This window comes from Nyctereutes procyonoides, unplaced genomic scaffold (genome assembly GCF_905146905.1).
Source record: "Nyctereutes procyonoides isolate TBG_1078 unplaced genomic scaffold, NYPRO_anot_genome, whole genome shotgun sequence".
Classification (NCBI taxonomy): Eukaryota; Metazoa; Chordata; class Mammalia; order Carnivora; family Canidae; genus Nyctereutes; species Nyctereutes procyonoides.
The window spans coordinates 45,568,514-45,593,414 of record NW_026575042.1 but is presented as its reverse complement, the minus strand read 5'-3'; the positions used below and the strand labels follow the sequence as shown (position 1 = coordinate 45,593,414).

The 24,901-nt window shown below is 33.3% G+C and overlaps 1 protein-coding gene across 4 annotated transcripts in view; it reads right to left on the bottom strand.

Annotated features, from left to right (window-relative positions):
* Positions 1–493: 493 nt before the first annotated feature.
* Positions 494–24,901, bottom strand: part of TSC22D2 (TSC22 domain family member 2) — a 48,112-nt gene continuing 23,704 nt past the window's right edge. For 2 of the 4 annotated variants that reach the window (XM_055321654.1, XM_055321655.1), the window contains 2 exons: positions 3,162–3,216; positions 494–2,201 (listed from right to left, as the gene is read on the bottom strand). In XM_055321654.1, the coding sequence (XP_055177629.1) occupies positions 1,941–2,201; positions 3,162–3,216 (316 nt within the window). In that variant the 3' untranslated portion in view covers positions 494–1,940. Of the gene's footprint in view, positions 2,202–3,161; positions 3,217–22,771; positions 22,931–24,901 lie in introns of all 4 variants that reach the window. The other 2 variants (XR_008663957.1, XM_055321656.1) reach the window with 2 other exon arrangements.

The following is a 24,901-nucleotide window of genomic DNA, read 5'->3' as shown; positions in this document are numbered from 1 at the left end:
TAAGATTAAAATTTTGTTTATATTCAACAATATATCTTCTAGCACAACTGGAATAGAAGATATCTGGGTGATCCCACATATACCCCAACTTTATGCATTTAGTTTGTGGCTAAATCTGATGGAGTTTTAATTTTAAATAAAGAACACTTATTTATCCTCTTTTAACAATACGGAGAGCTAACTATTGGTTCTCATTAACTCCTGATTAGCTAGCTGGCTATAGACACAAAGCATGTTAATTTTCTACAGGCACCTTTCTGAATTCAAGTAAAAGTTTTGGTAGACAAGGATTTACTTAAATGTCACTGACATAATATGAGTCTTGAGTACAAATATTGCTCACCATTCTTGCATTCTTTAAATTATTTTACTTTGAAAATGTAAGAACTATTATTAACTCATTAATAACACAGGTTTTCATTTAACGAATATCTTGAACTGTGAAAATACAAATCTAATCAAATTAAATTTTGAACACATATAGAGCCAAATATTTCAACAAAACTGCAGTTTAATTTCAGAAAATGTGTTAAAATATATATTTATACATCAATTTCTGACATACACTTAATGTGTTAGTATACACAAAATGATGCTTTCTCTTGAAACTGTATTTATGAAATGTACATTTTAATTTAAATACTCAGTATACACTGCACTTAATCTGCATGTTGCATTTATTAAATACATTAAAATCTGCAATGTAACAAAACGTTTTCTGCATACGAAATTCAAAACACCATTTTAAATGAACAAAAGATGGCTCACTTCATTTTTTTTTTTTAACAACTAGTGTAGAGTACACTAGCTCAGCTCCAACATACTACCTGTTCGTTCTTTTTTATTTGACATTGTTCACAGACTAGTACATATTACAATAAGAGTGCTGGATAAAAACATGAGGTACGAAAGTGGTTCAAAGATTATAGATCATGCAGATCATGCTAGACAGCAAAGAAAATTGTGACCGAGAAAACACTAAATAAAAATACATAAAGAATGTGCATTATAAAAAAAACTCCATTACACAGCTTTGCTTCTTTGGTTACAAAGTAGGTTGAACAATTTCACAGCTTTTTATTCCCACCCGAAAAAAGAAAGTCATACGAAATGTCAAAAAGCAGAGGAATCGTGGCAATTTCTCTATTAGAAAGTAGAAACAAATGAACAGTTTTCTTCATCAAAATAGCCCAATTATTTATTATATCACAATAACTGGTGACTACCTGTACAGTTGCACTATGTTCTTCATACTTACACTATACAAAATTTACATTCAAGCTGGGTCTTTACTACTGAAAATAAATACCGAAGGTAAATTGCCATTAGTGTTAGAAATATGCCAGGATTCTTTTGTTCAATTATTGCCTAAACGTTTTATCTATTAAATGCAATCCTGTCTTTCAAATCCTTTACTGATACTTATAATTATTCAAAAAAAAATTAAAAAAGTTCTGTGACATTGTTCATGTACATTATGAAAATAGCAGCCCTGTAATAAATAAAACACAAATAAATGAAAACTTACATAGGCAAATGTTACTGATATTGAAAGAAAAGTGGCTCTTTAGATGAACTGTTATTTATGTGATAGGAAGGCTCAGGGTAAATCCATGGGTAATAGGAAAAACGGGAGAGCCACCAAAGCTCTTAAAAGACCCCACTCATGCGCACCAGGTAAAATGCAGACTTTGCTTGCTTTAATAAACCCCATCTATTATTCTCCTTGTGTACTGATGACATAAAACTGGACATCAACAGCGCTGCATGACATCTCAAAGGGAGGAAAAGCTCCTGTAGAATGATTGTCTAATACTGAAAAGGCCAAACACACAACCGAAGCATGGCTACTTGCTTTCGTATAAAGTGGAAAGAATACCAGTGGCACACAAGGATAGATTGCTTTCAGTTTTTTTTTTTCTTAATGAGGCAAGAAAGCTTTATGCTGAGGAGACATTCGGCTGCTGTGGAGGTTGCGTTGGCTGCGGAGGCTGTGCTATCACTGCTTGCTGTTGAGAAGTGCTACCAGTATTGGCCTGTTGGGCTGGGAGTTGGGATAATTGATCATTGTTTGAAAGAGATTTTAACAGTGCATTTTCTCGTTCAAGTAAAGAGTTTCTTTCAACTAATTCTTTTATTTGTTCCTTTAGAACTTCCACTTCTTCTCTTACTGCATACATCAAATGGCTTTTCACCAGATCCTGTGAAAAACAAAATTAGCAATGTCAAAAACGGTGAAAGGGAAAGGTGTTGCTATTTGGTTCTGGCCTACTTGGTGCCTTATAAACATGAGGCATTTTTATATTAAGTTTTTGTGCTCTTGCTTTTAATGTTTCTACTGTATCTTGACTGGCCTTAAAGGAGATAAGGGTGGAAAAAAAATCCAGTTTCCAACTAGGCAGCAAGCCCAGGATTTCTTTTCAAAGTTTGGAGTGATTTCCAAAAATACTAGGCTCCTTAAATTGTCAATTACAAGCTTAGAATTAAAAAAAAAAGTTTAAAATCACATGCTTAGAGGCTAGACCAAGAGAACAAAGGATATTAAACTAGTTATAGCACTTCTTTAAGAGATAAAGTGACCTACTATTTCCAACTCTAAAACCTTTATAGAAAAATAGTTTGAGACTAATGGTCCTTATTTATAGTCTATAGTTTTAATAAGCTTCAATCAAAATATTTTATACAATATGAACAAAGTATCTTTAAGGGAACAAAAAAATTGATAGTAATAGAAATCAGAAACAGATTCCACAAGGTCTATTTATTAGAACTGACTAAAAACAGCATTTATAAATGCATGACAAAGGTTTCCAGCTGAAGTTTTCATTTTAATGCTGTTTTGTCTATCAACTATTTTTGATGCTGAAATATCTGAAGGCACATAATGCATTCTGATTATGTATGCCCCTCAAAATGGCCCTGACATCAATGGTAATGCATGAAATGTGAGATGTTCAAATGGGGGGAAATATTAACTCCACTGGTATTTCTAGATTAAAAGTCCTCAGTGTTCTAGCATGTTCAACTAAATGTGATTATCAAAAAATATACTTTGGTTACCTTGGTTTAAAGAAATTTGGTGTTTTCTTAGAATTGATAAAAACCAACTGCTTCTTACAACCAACAACCTATGAAAGAGAGAACTATAAACTTTTACTTACCATTGCTTGTTCTATTTTGTTGTCAATGGCTACAACACCACCTCCCCCAGATGCACTGGAAAAAATTAGAATATTTCATTAAATTATTCTAAAAAATGTAACCTGCTTTCCAACTCTTAAAATAATTAAAAACATGTTTTACATAAAGCCAAAAATAGTAACTTAAAATAGCTTATTAAGTCTGTTCTCATAATCTCAGTACCCAAAGCTCTCATTTTGAAAGTGAGAGATCTCAGTAAATAGAGGACTTTTAAAAATGCTTCATAGTTCCAACATTTCTAAATTCCCATGACATATATATGCTACTTTAAAAGCCAACTCCCAGTTCTATTCAGGAGTTCTTAACTCCATGAACTTTTAAAAAGATACATTTTGAATGTATCTCTCCACACTCTCCACATCTCTTAAACTTCATTTACAAATTATATATTCTAATTGACTTTCATGTGGAAATTCTAGTGGTCACTTATTGCATTAAAATTCAGATGAAGGCTTTCCTTCTATAGATATCACTTCTCGTTTAAAAATTTCTAGAACCAGCTTATAAAGAGCCTTTGGGCAAATGATATTTGCAGGTGGGTTAATAGGATCCCAACATTCTGGCAAATCTACATACTTTAATTGTAGCTTACTAGCCGGCAAAAATCACCTACAATGAATGGTATGTGGTTTAGCCCAGTTTTTCCTGGAAATATTTGGAAGTAGTCTAGCAGTAAGTATATCCCAAGTTCAACTATCACCCTAGCAGTTGTATGAGAACACGGAAGGTTCAATAATTGTCCTCTTAAACAGTAAGAATAGTACATATTTATATCCTTTTCTTGGTATTTTTGTAAATTTTGAAGAACAGTTACTAAATTTTCTTGTAAAGACAAAAAATACTTTATCAATACAAAAAAGGTCTTTAAACAATTTTGATACAAAATTTTGCAAAATACTCTTCATAAAGTATATTCTATCTAAGAAAATTTAGATGCTAATGTATTTGAAGACTATTCTATTTTAGATGATATGGGCTCTCAGACTGATATCAGATTGAGGCACAGGAATATTTCGTCTTATGTAGTGGTGCCTTTGATATTGTAATCCAAGTAGATTTAGTTATAATCCTGGTTCTGCTACTCACTCCCTGTGTGACCATCAGCAAATCAAGTATTTAACTTCCCTGGACATATTTTTTCATGTGTAAAATGAAGAGTTCTTTGTCAGTACCTCAGTGGACTTCCTATTTCTAGATCCTTGAATCAATACACGGAAGACACTAAGCTTGTTTATCTGAGCATTAATCATATTAATTACAGCATACGCCTTCATTTCTTGCTTCTATTTCTAAGATGAAAACGGGTTTTGCATACCTAATAACTAGAAAGGATATATAGATTGTTAACAAATACTTATATACATTAGGCTTTAAATGCTTGTAGAAAGCAGTGCAAAACAAAGTATGGCTACATGTAACTATAATATAGAACAATCATATAAACCATAAGGTTTTGGTATAAAGTTCAGTTCAGACACCACGTGGATATGTTCACCAAATATTGGCTACAATTTGCAGAAAAGACAGTACTAGGCATTTAGATCAGAGTTTGTCTGACCATCCTAGATTATACTCTACATTTTTTATTTCTATGTCAAGGAAAAGGTAAATTCGTTTTAGTTGTTTCTTGATGTAAATACATTCTTTTAACACATCTGTTTTAAACAGAACACCTTAAATACTAACAAGCGACCAAAATGAAACGAAAAATTAAGTCCCTAACCCTTAAAAAGGATTTATTGCTTTTTTTTTTTTTTGATGATTAGAGTAATATTAGTAAGTTTCCAAACCATTCCCTTAGGCTAAGGAACAATAATTAGCATCTTATTCTTGCTGATATATTAAACTCTAATTCTACTAACTAAGACCTCCTTCACAGCAATGAAGGGCTATGTTTGCAAAGTATAAATGGATCATACTGAAGATGTGCCCCTTACAAAGTAGTAACAACTCAATTTTGTTAGGCACTGCACTTAATTAAATCAGTCAGATACAATTACTATTACTACAGTGATATCTGGCTATTTGAAGGCTATTTTTTAAAGAATTCTATATAACCTATGGCAGTGGTTCTCAAATTTTAGCATGCACCAGTCATCTAGAGGTAATTCTAAAACAGATTGCTGGATTTCACCTCGTTTCTGATTTAGAAGGTCTGGGGTGGGGCCCAGGAATTTGCATTTCTACACCTTTCCAGGTGATGCTGATTGTGCTACCTGATAGACCATACTTTGAGAACCAATGGCTTACAAAGATGAAAGTTAGAAGAATAAAAACAAAACAAAACCTAATTCTATTTTAAAACCTTAACCTGGAATATAAAACTTCTTACCCTTCATGACTTTGACCCCTGTCTTCTAGGGTCTCCTTTCTTCTCACACTTCATCTGGCCTATTGTGTTATGTCTTGTGTAACTCTTTATAATCTGTGAAACATAGGTTCTCTTAAGTTTCCATGGCTTTGCAGAACTGCTCCCTCTGCTGCAAATGCTCATGGTTTCCAATTCATCATCTGGCTGTCTTGTACTTGTTCCTTAAGATGCTTCAGTGCCAGGTGTTCTGTAATGCCTTATGGCTTCCTAAGGTAGAACCAGTTAGTCCATCTTTTCTGTGGTTCCCTAATCTTCACAAACTTTTTATACTGCATAACCAGGAAAGCAGAATAACAAATTCCAGCTCCTTTATACAGTCACTGTGTGAATTCTGGAAAAAAATTATTTGACGTTTCTAGATCCCAGGTTTTTAATCTAAAATGAGGATTATATACTTCAATACATAAAACTCCTGTAAGGATAAAGGAGCTTAAATAATACTACCACTGTTAACTCTATCAGACTGAGTTCCTTGAGAGAGGTTCCTTATCTTCACCTCTGTGAAGAAGTGAACACAGTGCTTGGCACTGGAAAAGTTCAAATGCATACTGAAAGAGTCTGAAAGAGTCAAAGAGTCAATATGACAGCAATTAGATTTGAAACAATTACTGGTTTATATTAGAAAGCCATTAGAATATATTTTTTTATTTTTTAATTTATTTATTCATGAGAGAGAGAGAGAGAGGCAGAGACACAGGCATACGGAGAAGCAGACTCCATGCAGGGAGTCTGATGTGGGACTCGATCCTGGGTCTCCAGGATCGGGCCCTGGGCTGAAGGCAGGCGCTAAATCGCTGAGCCACCCAGGGTGCCCACCATTAAAATATTTTGAGTTTGAATAAGTTCATAGTTCTTAAAGTATGGTCACTGGACCAACAGTTATCAGTTATCACCTGGGAACTTAGGAATGTAAACATTTGGGTCCACCCCAGACCTACTGCATTACATACTCTTGAGGTAGGACCCAGGAAATGTAGCTTAATAACTTCCAGGTAACTGATAGAAACTAAAGGTTGAGAAGCCAATTTATAATAAAGATATCAATATGGTTGTCTTAAATAAGCAAATAAGAGTATTATATTTCAAGAACATACCTGAACATAGTTTAAGAATATTATTTCAATGAGGGTAGTAACAAGTTGGTTTCTGTTGTGTTCAAAGCCAACATAGTGGTTTGGGCTTCACTCACTCTTAAAAATGAGATCAACTGAAGTGGAATAAAAAATTTTCCTTTATTTGCTTTCTTGATCTAATGTTTAAGTAATATGCCTTGTTTTCTCTTTTACTATTGCATTCATCACACTATAACTTGATGGTTAACTAGTTTCTGAACTTAAGTTCCTAAGACTTTGAACTATTCTGGTAAGCTGTAAGTGCTATACAAAGACAAAGGATAATTTTTAAAAGGAAATATTGGTTTGATATGGGTCACTCTTTTAGAATAAAAACATACAATGATTATTATTTACTAGATGAATTAAAAATTGTGGGTATGGAGGAAATTGACAGATATATACAACTGTGGGGAGAAAAGACACTAAGCATGGCTATATTACCTTTTATATGATGAATTTTTTTTAAAGATTTTATTTTTTTAAAGTAATCTCTATACCCAACGTAGTAGGGCTTAAAAACTCACAACCCTGAGTTCAAGAGTCACACACACCATTGACTGAGCCAGCCAGGTGTCCCTGAATTTAGTGTTTAAATAAATTAAAATCACATTCACAGGAAAAATAAAACCCAATGAATCAAAGGTACAGCATGATAGCTTGGCTTTCAATGTTATTCATTTTAAAATTCATCTCAACTGGCTCTCCACACCTAGCTTTTCTTCCCAGATCTCCTTCCTCTTACCACAATAGATCACTCGCAACCTCACTGAGGCTGGATATGAACTTCTGGCTTCAAAAATTCCCTACATTTTCATCTTTCTTAAAGGGTTAACCATTTCATTCATGCTCTCACTCAGGAAGATGATTGTACAAATCATCTCCAGTCTCTATTCAAAAATTAAAATCCATGAAGGTGAAGGGTTAGGTTAACCTGATCTCTCTATTAAAAAAAAACTCTTTTTATGAGAAATCAACTTTTTTATCTTCATTAATGTGGGCAGAGACATCAATGGCTACTTGTTTAAAATAAAAATAGAGCAAATTTCTTCTCTTACATTTTGATTACTTTTTCTTTCTGTTCTCCCCTCAACACAAATGCTAATTAACAAAGCAACAAGGTAGAGGAAAACACTTGAATGACTGACCACTTTTGCAGGCACATATTACTTTAGTGAGTCCTTACTACAGGGTTGAGAAACAATCTCATCTTACAGTTGAGGAAACTGAGGCCAAGTAACTTACTCAAAAACATAATGCTACAGAAAGAACTGAAACCTAGACTTAATGTTAAAACACATGCTTTTTCTACCTCAACAGTAACACTGTGTGAGGGGAATAAGCAACTGTCTATAACAACCTAAGAGAAATGCAGACTTATGCGTATCATGGAGAGTGCTTTACTATGTACCAAATGTCATTTGTGAAACTATAGCATGGATTCAAAGATTAAATTATGTGCATAATATGCCATTTATCTTAGCTAGCACATTCCTAGAAGAGGCTGAACTCTGAGAACAAGGGAGGTAACTTCTTAGAAAAGGCGCTGTCATCTTCAGACAGCTAGCATAGTTTACCTATTTGCTAAGAACTAAACTGTTCTTTTGGTTTGTTAGAAAGCTGAAGATATCTTAAAATTATATGTATCTATATGCAGAGTATCATTTAAAAAATTACCCTCTTCTGCTTAAAGACCCTTCTAACTTTGTGTTTGAATCACAATCACAATTAAAACTCCACTACAGGAATTCCCCAAATTATAAAATCAAATCTTTTATAACAAGAACTTCTTTGCTTGAGCTGGCAAGTCTGATATGTTTATGTTCAAGACCCCTTATCCAAACAAGGTAAAAATGATTCTTCATAAACTCACAAGTAGAAGCTACAATCTTTCCACAAAAAAAAAAAAAAAGTGATCATCGTTCTTTAAGGCCAGTCTTCAGGAATCATGTATTGTTTCTAGTAAATAATCTAGAATCTTCATCCTCCTACCCCTTTCCAAAAAACTGTAAAATAATATAACTACTACTATACTGGATTAATTCTAACCTGGTAACATTTGGCCAAAATCTTTCCTTTTCTTTCTTTCTTTTTAAAAGATTTACTTACTCATTTTTTTTTGGGGGGGGGGCGGTTGGAGATGATGACGACAAGGGCAGGGAAAGAGGGAGAGACAGACTCTCAAATAGACTCTGTGCTCAGCACACAGCCTGACACTGGTCTTGATCCCACAACCCTCAGATCATGACCTGAGCCAAAATCAAAAGTTGGACACTCAATGGACTGAACGATCCCAGGTGCCCAACTGGCCTTTTTTCTAAGAAATATATATTTTTGTTTTTTAGAAATAAACATATTAAGTCACTGATGCAAAAAAATAAACCTAATGAATGCACAGTTCAGCAAGCCTATGAAAGATAAACAGAAAAAAATACATCACTCTTCTCTAAGAAGAATTTTAAAATATTTACAGTTTAACACTTAAGAGCAAATAACAGTCCTTCTAAAAAAAAAAAAAGCCAAAATAGATATAATTCAGGCAAACTTATTCTATGGCCAAATGCAAACTTCTATGCTTAGCAATAAAACTATCAAAGTTAAGAGTAACTTAACCTAAAAACTAAAAACTTTATGTATTCTAATTACTGATCATAAGATCTCTATGTAAAAACAAACTCTGTTTAATTTCATGATTAAATTTACAAAAAGCCCCATGAAGATTTTTTATTAACACAAAATAAGTGATTTTTGTGAATGATAAAAACTATTATTCATGCTAATAAGCAAGTAGGTAAAATGGCGACTCACAAAACTGAGTATTATTATTTTCTCAAGTAACCAGTGTTCCAGTGGTGCAAAAAAAAAAAAAAAAAAAGCTTTTAACCAAGGAACAATGAAAAAGTTAAAAATATACATAAAGATTGAGATTTGTTTTTAGCATCTACAGAAACCAATTATGTCCTTAGCATCGTTTACATTCAGGTAATTAGTTTAAGGTCAAAATCCTGGCCAGAAATGAGTATTTAAAAAGTGAAAAAGCATACATACTGCGGATTACACCAATGTCAATTTCCTGGCTTTGGACCTTATGATATAAGCATGTAAGATGTTACCATTGCAGGAGGGGGGCAGGAGACAGGACACACAGGACTGTATGAAGGAGTACGTGAGACCTCACTATACTTTTTTCTTTTTTTTGCAACTTCTTATGAATCAATAATTATTTCAAAATAAAAGCTAAAAAAGATACATACACATGGTAAAAAGTACATCCAAAGAGTATACATAAAAGTACAGGTGTACAAGGAGAGTCCCTCTCCTACCTCAGACCCCTTTTGTCCAGAGTCAACCATATCATCTGTACCAATGGCCTTTTGAAAAGTCCTTTTAAGAAGAATTTCTGTAAAATACTTCGAAGAAGCCTAACTAGATGCCTCAAAATATAGAAAAATAAAAAACTCCTTTAATAATTTCACTAAAATATAAAGTACTTCTAGAAATCTATTAAATCTATTAAGACTAGACTCCCAATTTGAAAAATGGGTAGATTTCACATAGAATATTCACAAGACATGAAAAAAAACTCAAGATCTCATTCATAATAAAAATACAGATTATAATGTAATACCATTTCCCTAAACAGACTGGCAAGCGTATTAAAATTTAATACACTGTTAGTGAGGCTGTGGGAAATGGGCCTTCTTATAGAATGGTTATTTAAATTGTATACTGGTATAATCCTTATACAAAGCAATTTGGTTATATCAGTTTTTTTTTAAAGATTTTATTTATTTATTTATCAATAAGAGACACACAGAGACAGGCAGAGACACAGGCAGAGGGAGAAGCAGGCTCTATGCAGGGAGCCTGACACGGGACTTGATCCCGGGTTTCCAGGATCACGCCCGGGACTGAAGGCGGCGCTAAACCGCTGAGCCACCTGGGCTGCCCGGTTATATCACAGTTTTACATGCGTGCGCGCACACACACACATACATGCTCACTCACTCTTATTTATACTCTGAGTCAGCAATCCTACATGTGGGAATTTATCCTATATTTTTACATACAAGGGAAATAATATATTTATACAAGGCTACTCATTATAGCACTGTTTAAAACAAAGTTGAATAATCAACAGGGAACTGATCAACTAAATCATGGTATAGCCATCTATGCAATTGAATACTACCTATTTATAAAAAAAGACCCCACACAAAGATGTTTTTCTGTGTATTGAGATCAGAACAATGTATCTTAGAGACCTTTAAAAGTAAAAGGTGCAGATGTATGTATATTATCACTAGTGTGAGGGGGACACAGATATAATAAATACAGCATTTGCTTGCATATGGATAAAGAAACCGGAAGAATACACACATACAAACTAAGAAAGTGGTTATCTGTCTGGGAAGGCAGGCAGATGGGGGACAGAGATAGAAGAATACTTTCATTGCACTTTGGAGAATACTGAAGTTAAAAAACAAAAGAACTACCACATTCCAAAAAAGAAAATGACTCACGAAAGTTATTAAGTTATTTCCTGTACAGTGTGAACTCAGGGGATGAACAAATGAAAGACAGGAGACAGAAAAGAGAGAGAGGAGCGAAGAGGAGGCAACAACTCCATGTTCCTTAGGAACTACTTCATTCTAGAAGATAGGTACTTTAACATTCAAAATAACAATATAAAGGATACTTGTGATTTGTAAAATTTATTTCTTTGGCTTAGGGTGAATTATAATCACTTAAAAATATGATAGAAAACAATTTTTATAACTTCTATTATAGTTACTTCTGTTCAAAATGATTCTGGAAAGAAAAAAACAAAAGTGTGATTAACATTTGATATATAACAGGCTATATAACTTTATACAATAAAAATGTTACATTAAAAATGTTTTCCAGAGAAGGTATAGATAAGATTAATATTAGCTTTACCTTCTTTTTCTAGATCTCTTTACATTTCCAAGTGAGGATATCTTGGGGGAGGTATCTCTATCTAGTATTAGGCAAGTAAAATTCTGATAGTTTTTTTCCTATAGAGTCACTGAGGAAACAATTTAAAAAACCAGCCAAACTAAAATTCTATTAAAACACTCAAGATGGCAGATGTAAAAATTTAGTCTTGAAAAGCTAGAGAATAATACAAAAGTGAAATATGTACAACAATTTTACCATTACAATCCAATATTCCACATAAACTAAGAAAGTTTAATATTCTATTATTTGAAGTTAAATACTTGTATGTAAAAAATGATATCCACTTAAAGCAGAAGAGCTTATGCACTAGTTATTTTTTATTAGACTAACATTAGGTAAGGTTTGACAGGATGAAAAAGTTATTTTTTTCCTTTGAGTCAGGACTGAAATAAAAAAGGGTGTGAGAAAGGGGTAGGAGGAGAGTGGCATTTTCCCTAAAGTTGGTGTACTTAACATTTAGAGCAGGCTCTCCTAAAAGAAACTGCATTGTACTATTTACACAGCAGCTAGGTAATTTGATGATAGCATAACTGATTACTGAGAAGTGAAGAATATGTATCAAGGAGCTTTGGCCCAAATTAAAAAGTTGACACTATGGTCCTGGTTACTTTACTCCCTGGGGATTGGGAAAAGAGTATATGATTGACAATTATCTAGACTGAGATGTATACTAGCACCTAAGACTAAAAAAGCGGAGAGAGATTAGAAAGGATTTCAAATGTTGCCAACTGATGTCTAGCTCAGAGTACCTTACGAAAATAATGTGATTTTACTGAAAGGGAATAAAGTGGATATAATTCCATATATTCATTCTAGATATTCTAGAACCATTCTTTTAGTCTGCTAGAAACTAATGGTTAACCAACTTCTAAAAACATCAGAATTAACAATTAAAATACACCTTAACCTAGCAAAAGATCTATACTTTTCAGTACTGACTTGATGGACCATCTTTCATAGAAAGATGGAAAATTGAAATAGAAAAGAGAAAAACTCAATAAAAATTCTTAATATGAAATGAGGACATTAAAAACACAGAAGAGTTCAAGTTACTTCAGCTGTGTTAAGAAAAAGTCTTCCAAGGAAGGGGCTATGTTTAACAGTCATTTTGTAGAAAAGATCAATTCTCTTTTAAAAGGTTAACAATAGCATTCCTTCCTTTTGACTATGAAGAAATAACAGCACTTTCATCACTAAGGAAATTTTCATGGTGTTAAGTGTATGAAAATGAACCAAACTGGAGAAAGAACAAGATAGAAAAGAGTGTCAAGGGAAATGAAACACAAACAAGCAGCCTTGAATTAACTTCACCCAGAAGTGGGCCTATTATAAAAACAACCTTTTTATATAGATAAATCCACCTAACATTTCTAAAAGTAATTCAGGATTCTTTAGCAATGACATAAAAATGGGTCAAAGGAAAAAAAATTAGAACTAGCTTACTAAGTTATTTCTAAGGGCAGCATTTATATTACTTCCTCCCATTCCAAATGCTTGCTCAACTTTTAAACCGAATATCCTACACTCCTTGAGACTGTGTAGTTTATTCTCACTCTTTGCTCATACGGTTTCTTATTCTCTAAATACTTCTGTGGATATTCTACCTTTCTTTCATAGCTTTCAGCTCAAATATTTTCTTTTCAGTAAAGGTTAGTTTTCCTATCCTTCCAGAAGCACTAGAGGAAGTCATGGCCCACACTACCCTTACAGCTCTAACCACTTATCTATCATAGGTTGTGTTGTAATAGCTACATCTATCTCCTAGATAATTGTATAGTTGGACTTTTGAGTCATATATATATCATTTACTACGTTGCCTCTAGGACCTCAATTCTCCAGTTACATTAGGTAGCTGTACTAGATCACCTCCAAAGCCATTTCCCATACCTAATGGCAAAAGTGACTTTTCCCGAAGCAGTCCTCAGTATCTAAATGGATATGGATAATGCCATCATTTCAACTAAACTCAAAACAAGTAATTAGGGAAATTGTTCTTAATTTCATTAATTTTCAGTCTGAAACTAAACTTGCCATATCTTCTTGCTGCCTAGTATCTAATTCATACATCTAGGTAATCCAAATTCCTTTAGAGGCAATAGGGCATACATGCTAAACAAATTTTGCCTCTAATTTCCTATGTAGCCAAATCTCAGTAACATTTATCTTTCAGACTTTTTTCTTTCTGACGTTTTTATAAAAAATGAGAAATTCTCATCTGTCTCCTCTGCACAATGTCCAATGCTCAATGAACACTGGTTGGAAGAAGAGAAGTCAGACAATGTCCATCAGTGAAAAGATCACTAGATATGGAATTAGCACATATATGTTGCAGCTTGGCCTCACCTTAGATTTGCTGTGTCCTGAAGCAAGCTACTCTCACTGGGCTTTTTTCTTTCATCATTTAGTTTCAAAGGCTTTTATGGAACTTAATATAACCCTCAAATGTGGGCTTCTCTTGGGCATGCCTGTGTGGTGTGAATGGAGGTTGATGAGAAGGAAAGAAAACTCTTTAAAAAAAATATTACCTAAGCAAGCAAGGGGGGAGGACACTGCAAAATGCTCGGTCACAGGCATTAAGCAAGGAAAAATGAAATAGTTTTTATAGTCAAAGCACAGAGAATCTATGAGAAATCAGAGGGATGGTAAAGGAAAAGGGACTCACCTATAACAAAGAAAATACCAAGGATGGCTGGAATTTTTTTTTAGCTTGGAGCAATTAGGTGTGGGCAGACAGTTTTTGTGTCATAGGAAGGTGGCTAGATTTTAGGGGATAAGGAGTGGAAGAGGAACCACGAATAAAGATGAGAAAATGAGAAATTTAAGTTTCGCTTGGGACTCTTGAATTTTAAGACATCTAGGATATAGATTCTAGCAGAGAAATATATAGAAAGAAGACTGCTGAAAATAGGTATCTAGAACTCTAGAGTAATCTCTGGCCTAGAAGTCTAGATTTGAGAGCCGTAGAAATGTGGTAGGTAGAGCCAAACTGTGAGAGATGAGCTTGCTTAAATAGAGAGAAAAGAAGTAGGGCCAAAACAATGGAAAACTCTAATACGTGAAGAGTTAATGAAAAGATGGGCTCAGGACAAAGTGCCCTTCTTGAGAAAGCTAAGTATTTCATTGAATGGCCTCACATTTATCTCTTCTACCTTCAGCACTCTGTATACCAATTTTTTTCAACTCAACAGTTCTTGAAAAAACCCTTTCAACTCCATTTCCACAATGAGCCTAACCAAATGAGCGATGAGATGATCCCCTTGAATACCACATGCCAAATACTAGCGAAGAGCACAGAGATAATTTTGTTCATCTAAAACTTATCTTTTCACTTATACCCAATTCTTAAAGGTACAGAAATGTTATTCATAATAGCTCCATAGAAAAAGCAAATGTAATTGTATGGACAACCTATCTGACAAAGTAAAATTATATCAGGCTAGTCCTTAGGATTATCTGACCAAACCCTAGCTTTTGTTTTTAGGTGATTAACCAGTCTTTGTTAACCTTATGTCTCTTCCCAATCTGTCCCCAAAGTCCAGGGATAGTAATAAATAAAAAAGGTTATCAAGGAACTGTTTCAAAGCAGGGATAAACCCAGAAAAATAAAAGTATCATAAGGTTTTTAGAGAGACAGTTGCTTCATTCTGGTTTAGCCTAAAGGAACAGTCACCATCCTATCATCAGGGAAAACTCTGATTTATTTTACTTTTAATTAATCAATACATGTTTTGCAATTGAGGTATTTTAAAAATTTGGATTGGCTTGGTTTTGAGCAAAAATTTAAACTGCTTGTCTAAAACAAATATAAAGTATTGTGAATATATACCTAGAAAAGTTAAAATTGTCTAGGTTATCAGCTTACTACCAATTGGTTTAATTCCCTTTTTCTCTCTACTTCATTCTGGGGCAAGACATCTTACCTTTTAGCAGTTACTTAAGTAAAAGACTAAATTCCCAAAGAATAATAAAGTGGTTTTAAGAGCACAAGCTTTAGGGGTGCCTGTGTGGCTCAGTCGGATAAGTGTCCGACAGTTTATTTCAGCTCAGGTCATGATCTCAGGGTCGTGAGATTGAGCCTGGAGCCCACACTGGGCATGGAATGTGCTTAAGATTCTCTCTCCCCTTGTTCCTGCCACACTGTCACTCACACACTCTTAAAATAAAGGGGTGAGCTACAGGCTTCAGAATTAGACAAGCTATCTATCTATCCATTTGTCTATCAATGAGCTTGTTTTAAATCCCAACTCCACTACTTACTAGTGGGATGATCACAGCAAGCTAAATACTAAAACCAGTTTCCTCATTTATAAAGTGGGATCATAGTTGTACCTACCCTAAAGGATTGCTGTGACAATTATGAGATTTTTTTTTATAATAGTAAACACTAAAAAAGTTAGTTTCTTCTATTGTTTGGATCAATTTTGGCCGACACTGTATAAGGTTTACTATCCCAGTGTATCTTAGATTGCAAATGAAGCAGTGAGGTACAAATAAAAATCAATTTTGAAAAGAAACAATCTTTATATTTATACCTCACCCAAAAAATGAAATAATTCTAGTTATGCCTTAAATTTATTCCTTTGTACTCAACTAGTCAAATGTTAAAGATTTAAGGCAGTCATAAAATATATGCAAATAAAAATTATTTGACTTGAGATTTAAATTTACATCAATATTTATTAAGGACAGAATTCCTGTGGATTGAACATTAATGACTGTTTAGAATAAAAAGTCTTAATTTACTGTGGGAAATTTTTTCCAAAGGCCAATGATATATAACTGGACTTATTTCAAAACATGTTTAACTAAACATGTCCCATGCCTTCCTTTTTCAACAGTATTACTAAAAACAGATCAAGTGTGAGTCAAGTACTGCTTTGCTTCTATACTACATACTATACATACATACTAGTTGAAAATCACTGCTTTAGAATTAATTCAAGAAGACATTCTGGTATAAGACAATGAAGAAAAATATAAGTAGCACTACTATAAAATCTAAAGGTTTATAAGGTTTTTTCACTCAAGCAAAACTATACTCAAATAGGTACATTTTCAGCTATAAAGTTTCTGACAGCTAACAACTTTTCCTCATCTCATTGTGCATCAATGTCCTTGAATTCTTCTAGGTGATAACAATACTATAACATAGCTATGATAAATGACAAAGTTATAATCACTTTTATACCTCAATTTGTATAAAATCATTTATGATAAATTCTAGACTTACATTATGATCTAAAATTTGTTAAATCACCTTAGATTCTGGAGTTTAGACTATCATCTGAAATGGAATGCTTCACCTACATTCTCTTTGCTTTCTCCCTTTCTTGAGTCCTCCATAAAGAGTTGTTTTTGCTGTCTCTACTTAATATTGTTCACCCTTGAATTAAAACACAAAGGGAGGAACTGTGTCTATGCAGGGGGTTTACTAATTATAACACTGTCCATAAAATTGATATTAAACATTTAATTGAAGAAAAAGATAGAATATAATAGTATTTAATATGTTATCTAATTATATTTTTTAAGTTACCACAAACTTATGTTATTTGGGGTTAATCATGACAGGAAAAAGAACTAAGAAATTAGCTAGCTATTTAAATATTAGAAATTATGAAAAAAGCATCCTTGGAACATAGTAAAAATGGGCAGGCCCCCTGAGATAGTTTTTCTCCTTGACAAAGATAGCTTAAATAAAAAGCCAATAAACCTTTTGTCATGTTCCTCTCATCTGGTTGTTATTGAGGAGGAAGAAAGTGCAGTAGTTTCTATGTAACTGGCAACTGAAGTAAGCAGAAAAACAGTTTAAGTTTGAGGAATAGAATATACAGAGTTCCACTGACTTTCAGGTTACTTCTGACAAAATTATGCCAGTGAAACTTAGCAGTTTCAGATACAGATCATGGTAATGACAAAACTCATAAAAGACTTTGTGGAAAATAAAAGTGGACTCTAAAGACTCTTATCTTTTGGATAAAAACCTAGACAAAGATCTTTTTACATTAGAATCACAGATTTAGGGAAAATAATTTTGTGAACCTATGAAAGGCTTAACTGTATAACCATACATCATAAATATCTATCTGTGGGTTCTCTCAACATCATTTGCTATAGACAATCAGAATCAAATCTAAGGAGAAGAAGTGAAAAAAACCCAAAAGCTATGCTGAAGGTGGAAAGAGGAAGCCAAAGGCTTGGTAGTTAAAAAACAAAAACAAACAAACAAACAAAAAAAAACCAATAACAAAGGCTGGTAGTTTAGTCAGCTCAGAGAAAGAAGACAATTCATATCACCATGTCATTAAGCATGTCTCATAGACAAGTGGAAGTTCTAAGTGGACTAGATCCAGGAGTCTGAAGAAATTCAGATGTATTAATACTTTGTTTTTACGCATTGTTGGATTAAAGCAGTCCACATAGGAGTCCTGTGAAATCCTTACATCCATCACGAGAATCATTAATTATCAAGTGGGAAAATATCCTTGTGGTCTCTTTAGATATTAAGCAATGTTTCCGTATCCATTTTTGAAAAAGAACTTTAGAACTATATTAACACCAATGACTTTTGGCCACAAACTGGAACCCATGTTCTTGACTATGATAGCTATACTATGATAGCTATGAAGACACTGAAATAGAGAATGTTCTCAGTTCAATGTTTTGACAGAATGCATAATTCAGCTTATATTTTTACATGAACGTAATCTCTATTAAATGTTTTCAGTGATGGCAATCATCAGATTTTTCTGCTCCACATTTTAGACGCTGTTGTACAGGACAAATTTCTAAAAGGTTTAAACATGAAATGTAAAAATAAAGAAGACCAGGATGCCATGATAAACATCACTGGAGGTGTTCGAAGGCTAAACAACAACCGAGAAGGTGTATTATAGACATGAGACAAATATGAGACAAATGGTTGGAATAAATGACCACTAAATTCCCTTCCAACCCAAATTTATAATTCTGGACACAGAAGATAAACTCAGAGGAGATATCGGATAAAAAAAAAAAGGCTTTGCTTCTGGAGTCATACCCAGGTTTGAATCCCACCCTATCACTTTTATAGTTTCATACAAGTTATTTATCCTCTCCAAAGAATAACAGGACCAGACAAGAGTATTCAGTGAGGATAATGCATTAGAGTCTGGCACATATTAAACACTGAATTTATTAACTATATAAATCTGTATTAGTAAGGTATAGTGATCAAAATCTAAATATCAGGAAATACACAGTGAGGTGATGTGGTTTTTACATCTGATTTTTGCCTCTACTAATGATAATTTCTAACATTCTTTCCAGTTACTAAATTTATATGATGTCACATTCTAGGGGGATTTTAATGTATCTAAACATCAGACACTGATTTTGTAGACACATTATCAAATAAACCATACACTAGAACTTACGAGTATACAGTTGAATGTAGGAGATAGACAAGTTAGAGGTGTGATAAATGCTAAGAAAGGGAAGATTTTAGAGGGTGTTTTGGGGAAACATAATCAACATCAAGGGTCAGGAAAGAACGTTTAGTAAAAGAAGTGCCAAAGTTGGGTGGAGAAGATGAAAGGACACACACACATAGATGTTCCAAGTAAAAAGAACAGCAGGTACAGTTAGCCATGTTAGAAAACTCAAATAAGGAAAACCAGTTAGAAGATTGTTGCATTTCCACATAAGGATTGGGCCCTGAATGGGGAGGAAAGAGATGGAGAGGCTGAAGAAATACTCACAAGGGATACGTGGCAGTACTTTCCAATTATGGGAGATCACAGACGATTGAGGGTTAAGGAGAGATGCCTAGGTAAAAAGTCTGAGCGACTACAGCACATAGGCTTCCTACCGTATACAGATGACACTTAGAACCATCTACATGTTCTTAGCATGAAGAAGAATGTGAAAAGAGGGTCTCAACAGCATGCTGAGGACACCAATAATACTTAAAAGAACAAACAGAAAGGAAAAGCTTGACAAGGAGACTAAGAAGAAATGAGAAGTAGAATGAAAAACTGGAAGGGATGGTATCGTAGATATCAAAATTATCAGTCCAAAATTTAAAACCTATGACATGTCAATATCAGCTTTGCACACATTAGATAAGTATTTGGAATGCTAAAAACTATTTAAAAGCTACTCAACTGTGAGTGCAATTGTTAACATCCATGCGTATGTACTCAAAGTCTGGAAGGGAATATGTGAATACTGAGACAGTCACTATGTTAAAAACTTGAATTAGGTGTGATTGTTTATTCTATTTCCCAAAATTCCAAAGTTTTAATTTTGAAAAGGCAAATATATCACTATTAAAGAAGCTGGGATACAAATGTATCATCTGGAAAAAGACTTCTCATGTTCTGACCTATCAAATTGCTATATACTTTAAACCATGGTCTTAATTTTATGCTTAATAGGCTATTTCAACTAAACTGAAAAGTAAATGAATTCTTACAGTTTTACTTATCTTTGTTTTAAGCAGTACTATTATTGTGGATTTAACTGTAAGTCCTATGTAGACAGGAATTTTTGTATAAACACTTTAAAAATAAAGTTTAATATAAAGTATTCAATAAAAAAATCCATGTATCTAATATATAGATTTTGTTATATACATGTTTAAAAAGTAAACATAGAAAAGGTATCTTAATAGAATTATTCACAACTAAGGGCAAATGGGAAAGTGATATAGCACTTAGTAGGAGGTTTTACATGTGATTCATTTCCCTACCTCAAGAAACACTTGCAGCTCAAAGCAGATTTTTAAACTGCTTCCCAATGTTTGCTATTTATAAATCCTAAATATTAAAAGGTGAGTTCTTTTTTCTTCTAAAGATTTTATTTTGACAGAGAGAGCGAGCGAGCTGAGTGAGAGAGAGCACGTGCCCAAGCAGGGGGAGCAGCAAGCAGAGGAACAGGGAGAAGGAGACTCCCCGGTGAGCAGGGAGCCCCATGTGGGGCTCTATCTCAGGATCCTGGGATCGCGACCTGAGCCCAAGGCAGACGCTTAACTGACTGAGCCAACCAAGTACCCCTAAAGGGTGAGTTTCTTAATGGTTACAGTTGATACAAAATCTGTTTAATAAGTACTAAAACTTTTCTAACACATGTATATTTGCTTACAGTCATAAGCATTAAATTTGAATAGAAGTTATTTTCTAATGCAATAAGTATTTAAAATCATAAGCAACTTACCAAATTTATTTTTTTGACAGGTGCCTTAAAAGATGGTTTTATAATAAAGGATCACCCAATGGTACTTAAGTTCAAAGGAAATCAAATTTATGTATTCACATCTTCACTCAATATAAAATTCTTCTTTATCAAGTTCCCCAGGGTTACTCTCTGCATACCAGCATACAATTGAGAACCATGATTCCAGTGAGAAAGCTAGATTTGAATCCTAGCTCCACCACTAAATGGCTGTGTGACCTGATCAAGTTATATAATCTTTAAGCTTTCAATTTCCTTCTATACTATAAACTGAGGATACTGATAATATCTATATAATACAGCTGTTGTAAAAATTAAACATGACAAAAATACTTAGGAGAGTGCCTGACACATAGTAAGCACTAAGTAGTAGCAAGAACAAACAAACAAAAAACTACTACGTGGAGCAATCAACATTTGAGCCCAGGGACTGACAGTATGAAATTCTTAAGCTAAAAGTGGGTAGGGTCTGATCTGTTCCATCAGTCTAATGATCACTTAAACTAGCCTTGGATTAAATTCAGTTAAGAGTTATAGAATCAGCATACTCATTAAAAATCTTTCCTACATCATGTACTTGGGTACATAACAAAGCTTGTCTCTTAGATGTATTCACTAGCAATGTTATTTAACTGCTTGTGAAAATCTGGCAAATGCTCTGAACTTTTCATCAAAAACTGAACATACATTAAGTTCTATCCAATATTTCACAGGGTTCATGATCCTTTGAGACGTACCCCATCCACTGACTACTAAAGACGGATATCCTACAATAAAGAAATTAGAAGTTATTTTCCTAATTACCTAAGTTGGGTGGGTAACGTTATTGTACTAAGTGAAAAATAAAAATTTAAGTTTATAGAATACAGGACAATTGTTATTAGTTTGCTGCATTTCCTTCCAGACTACTGACTGGAATACCGTATCAGAAACAATTTAGAATATTATTCAAAAGACAAGATGCATGTATGCAAGGGAGAGACTAACATATTTCTGGTTAAGGATAAAGTTTAAACCAGATATGGTAGCCTATTCAATAATTTCAAATAATTTTTGATACACTTATAGGATATGTATGCCATACTTTAATGAAAATATTAATTCTACAATTTTGGACATATAACTTAATCCAAGCTCTTTTTCTACACTTGCAAGATATGGATCTTCAGGTTGAAGATTAAGATCTCATCCTAGTCTAAACTGTATTATTCTAAGAGTCCTCTGCAAAATACAGCTGTGTAAAAACAAAGCAGTAAGACACTATATAAAACAAGTATCAAAATTTGTTTTCCAAGCAGAATACAATGCTGAAAGGAAGTATTTTATTTTCAGGGAAAATAAAAAAAGTATACTGACTTCTACTGTATCATTTTCATTTGATATTGATTCTCAAGATAAGAATTGAGATAATTTTCCTGGCTTTAGTTTTAGAGACATCGAGAAGAAAAATAAAATCCCAAAAGCAATAGGAGTAATTTAAACTATATTTTATGAAGAAAATGGATATAAGGTGTTTTTTTTTAAATAAAAGATTAATATATTATTTCTCAAATACCTCCTGTGATAATAACTAGAAAGTATTTGGGGCTCTTAACTGCACTGTAAGCACCTATAGCAGATGCCAGAGCAATATTTAAATAATGTTACTATAATACAGGATGTCACTTTATTTTTTAAACTGATTATTTATTAAACACCACTGCAAAGATACGGCCTTCAGCCTCACGAAATTTTGAAAGGATGACATATTCCCAAGTATTTAAAATTCCAAGTTTGAACTTATATTTAATACTATACTTAGTTATACAATGTGCTCATTTTGTTCATAAATATTCATCTCAATACAATAACATCAGGTATAATACATAAAATCTAATCCATTAAGTCTTACCAATTTATGACCTGATGAGACACTCTTGTGGACAACATTCAGTCCTTAGAAGCTAGAATAACCCTCCAACCATGTGAGGGCATCACAACTTTTAAACTTTCGGCTTTCGATCATTATTATGTCACATTCCTCCTCCGATGCTGAATTCTAAAAAAAATTCTAGCAAAGAGTTTAAGTAAATAAGTGTTTTAATCAAATAGCCTTTAAAAATCTTTTATAGCAAAGTTTTATGTTTTACCATGATTACACAACTGATATTTTGTACTTAAGTATTTTTTTTAAAATGTAAAATAATTTCATATTTAATCTGGATACTTCAAACTGTAAATTTCAACATGGACTTTCAGGCCATCAGGAATACTTGTTAGTAAAGAGTCAAGGAGAAATGGAACCAATTAAAGGTTTAAGATCATGATCCAGAAATTATGATTTAACACCATAACTTACTACAGACATTTTTGAAGTCCTACAGAATGGCACTTGAGTCTATCATCTGACTCACATCCATATGAATTTCTAAACTTCTAACACAGGTGGATGGATCAATAATAATCCATACCAATCATTTAAATGCTCAAGACAGCATTCAATTTTTATACCTAAATCCTAGTCTGTCTCTACCACCCCAAATTTTAAAATTAGACAACATGATGGAAAGAATAAAATTTTATTATGCATTTTCTGTAACAGACATAACAATGTATCCTGTTCAGAAGTGGTCCTATAGCTCATCTATGTTATGAGCAAAGAACAAAATTAGGGATAGGAATATTTAATAATGGCAAAAACTACTTCATTAAGAATGATCTTATATTCATTAAATTTTTACAAGAAAACTTTCAATTGGGCATCTATTTTAATTGTTGAAGGGTAGTATTAGTAACATTTGTGTAGTGTGAATACTCATTTCTACTTTTAGTTGTCAGTAATCCACAGAAAAAGGCAACCCACATATTTATGGGCATAGTTTTGCCTAAATTAACCCCCTAAATAAAATGGCACAGTGGGTCAAAAGAAAGGGGGGAAAGGAAGCCATTATTGAGGAAGATCAATAATATATGCAAAGCTATAGAAAACTCAAAGATAGCACTGTAAGGAAACTCTGCGGCCATCTCCAGAAATATTTGACCCAAATATAGGGGGTTGGAATTATGCTGTTACAGATGTTAACTTTTAATGGAATTTTTCTATTATGCATGGTCTTTAAAAGTCTCCCACACAATCTGAAGATTAGGATTTTTCCAATTTACAAATATAACCTTTCCAAATGTAATCTCACAACACATTTGACTTAAATAAAATCATAAAACTTTACTATCTTTTGTCAAAGCACAGCCTTATTATGTAATCACCTGGTGAAGGCAAAAACCCATACTGATGAGGATAAGCAACAGTTTAAAGTTGTGGTCATTTCATCAACATATTACCAAAACATTTGTTAGCAAGTTTTTATGCAACTTTTGTCTCCTATCAACCAAAATACTACCATAATTTTAAAAAATCCTTTTGATTATTTACTCTTATGGGGCAAGTCCCAAGAGAAGATATAATACCAGCCACATGCAGCAAAGTAAATGCTTCCTGAAATATATCTATCTGTAATGCTGTTAATTTGGCTTGTCTGTAAAGGCTCTGATAGACTGGCCATTTTAAGGGCAGACTACAAACCCTCTGTTAAAGGGCCTGCCAACAATAAACATTTTTTATGATAAATGCCCGGAAAGCCTCTGGAATATAGAATTAAAACCAGTCATATAAAGTAAATGTAGTTATTTTCCTATGAAGCTTATAGAAAACAATTTATAAAGGGTGTGTACATTATACAAATACATGGTAAGTTTAGGACTTAAGAACTGTATTACATTTAAAAATACAAAGCTTCCATTATCAGATTTTTCCCCATCATGCACTTTCAAAGTTAGTTGCTACCAACTACAGGGGTTAACTTTGAAGGGTTTCAATGACTTAATTCCAATGTGTAGGAAATCCTTATTAAAAATTTGAAAACTGGGTAACTGAGGTGTCTGTAGAGGAACATAGTTAAGATTAATTTGATACTCCTTAAAATTTAATTTAAAATTATAATTCTCCCCCAAATGAGTATTTAGAAGCTTGTTCTAATATATCAAT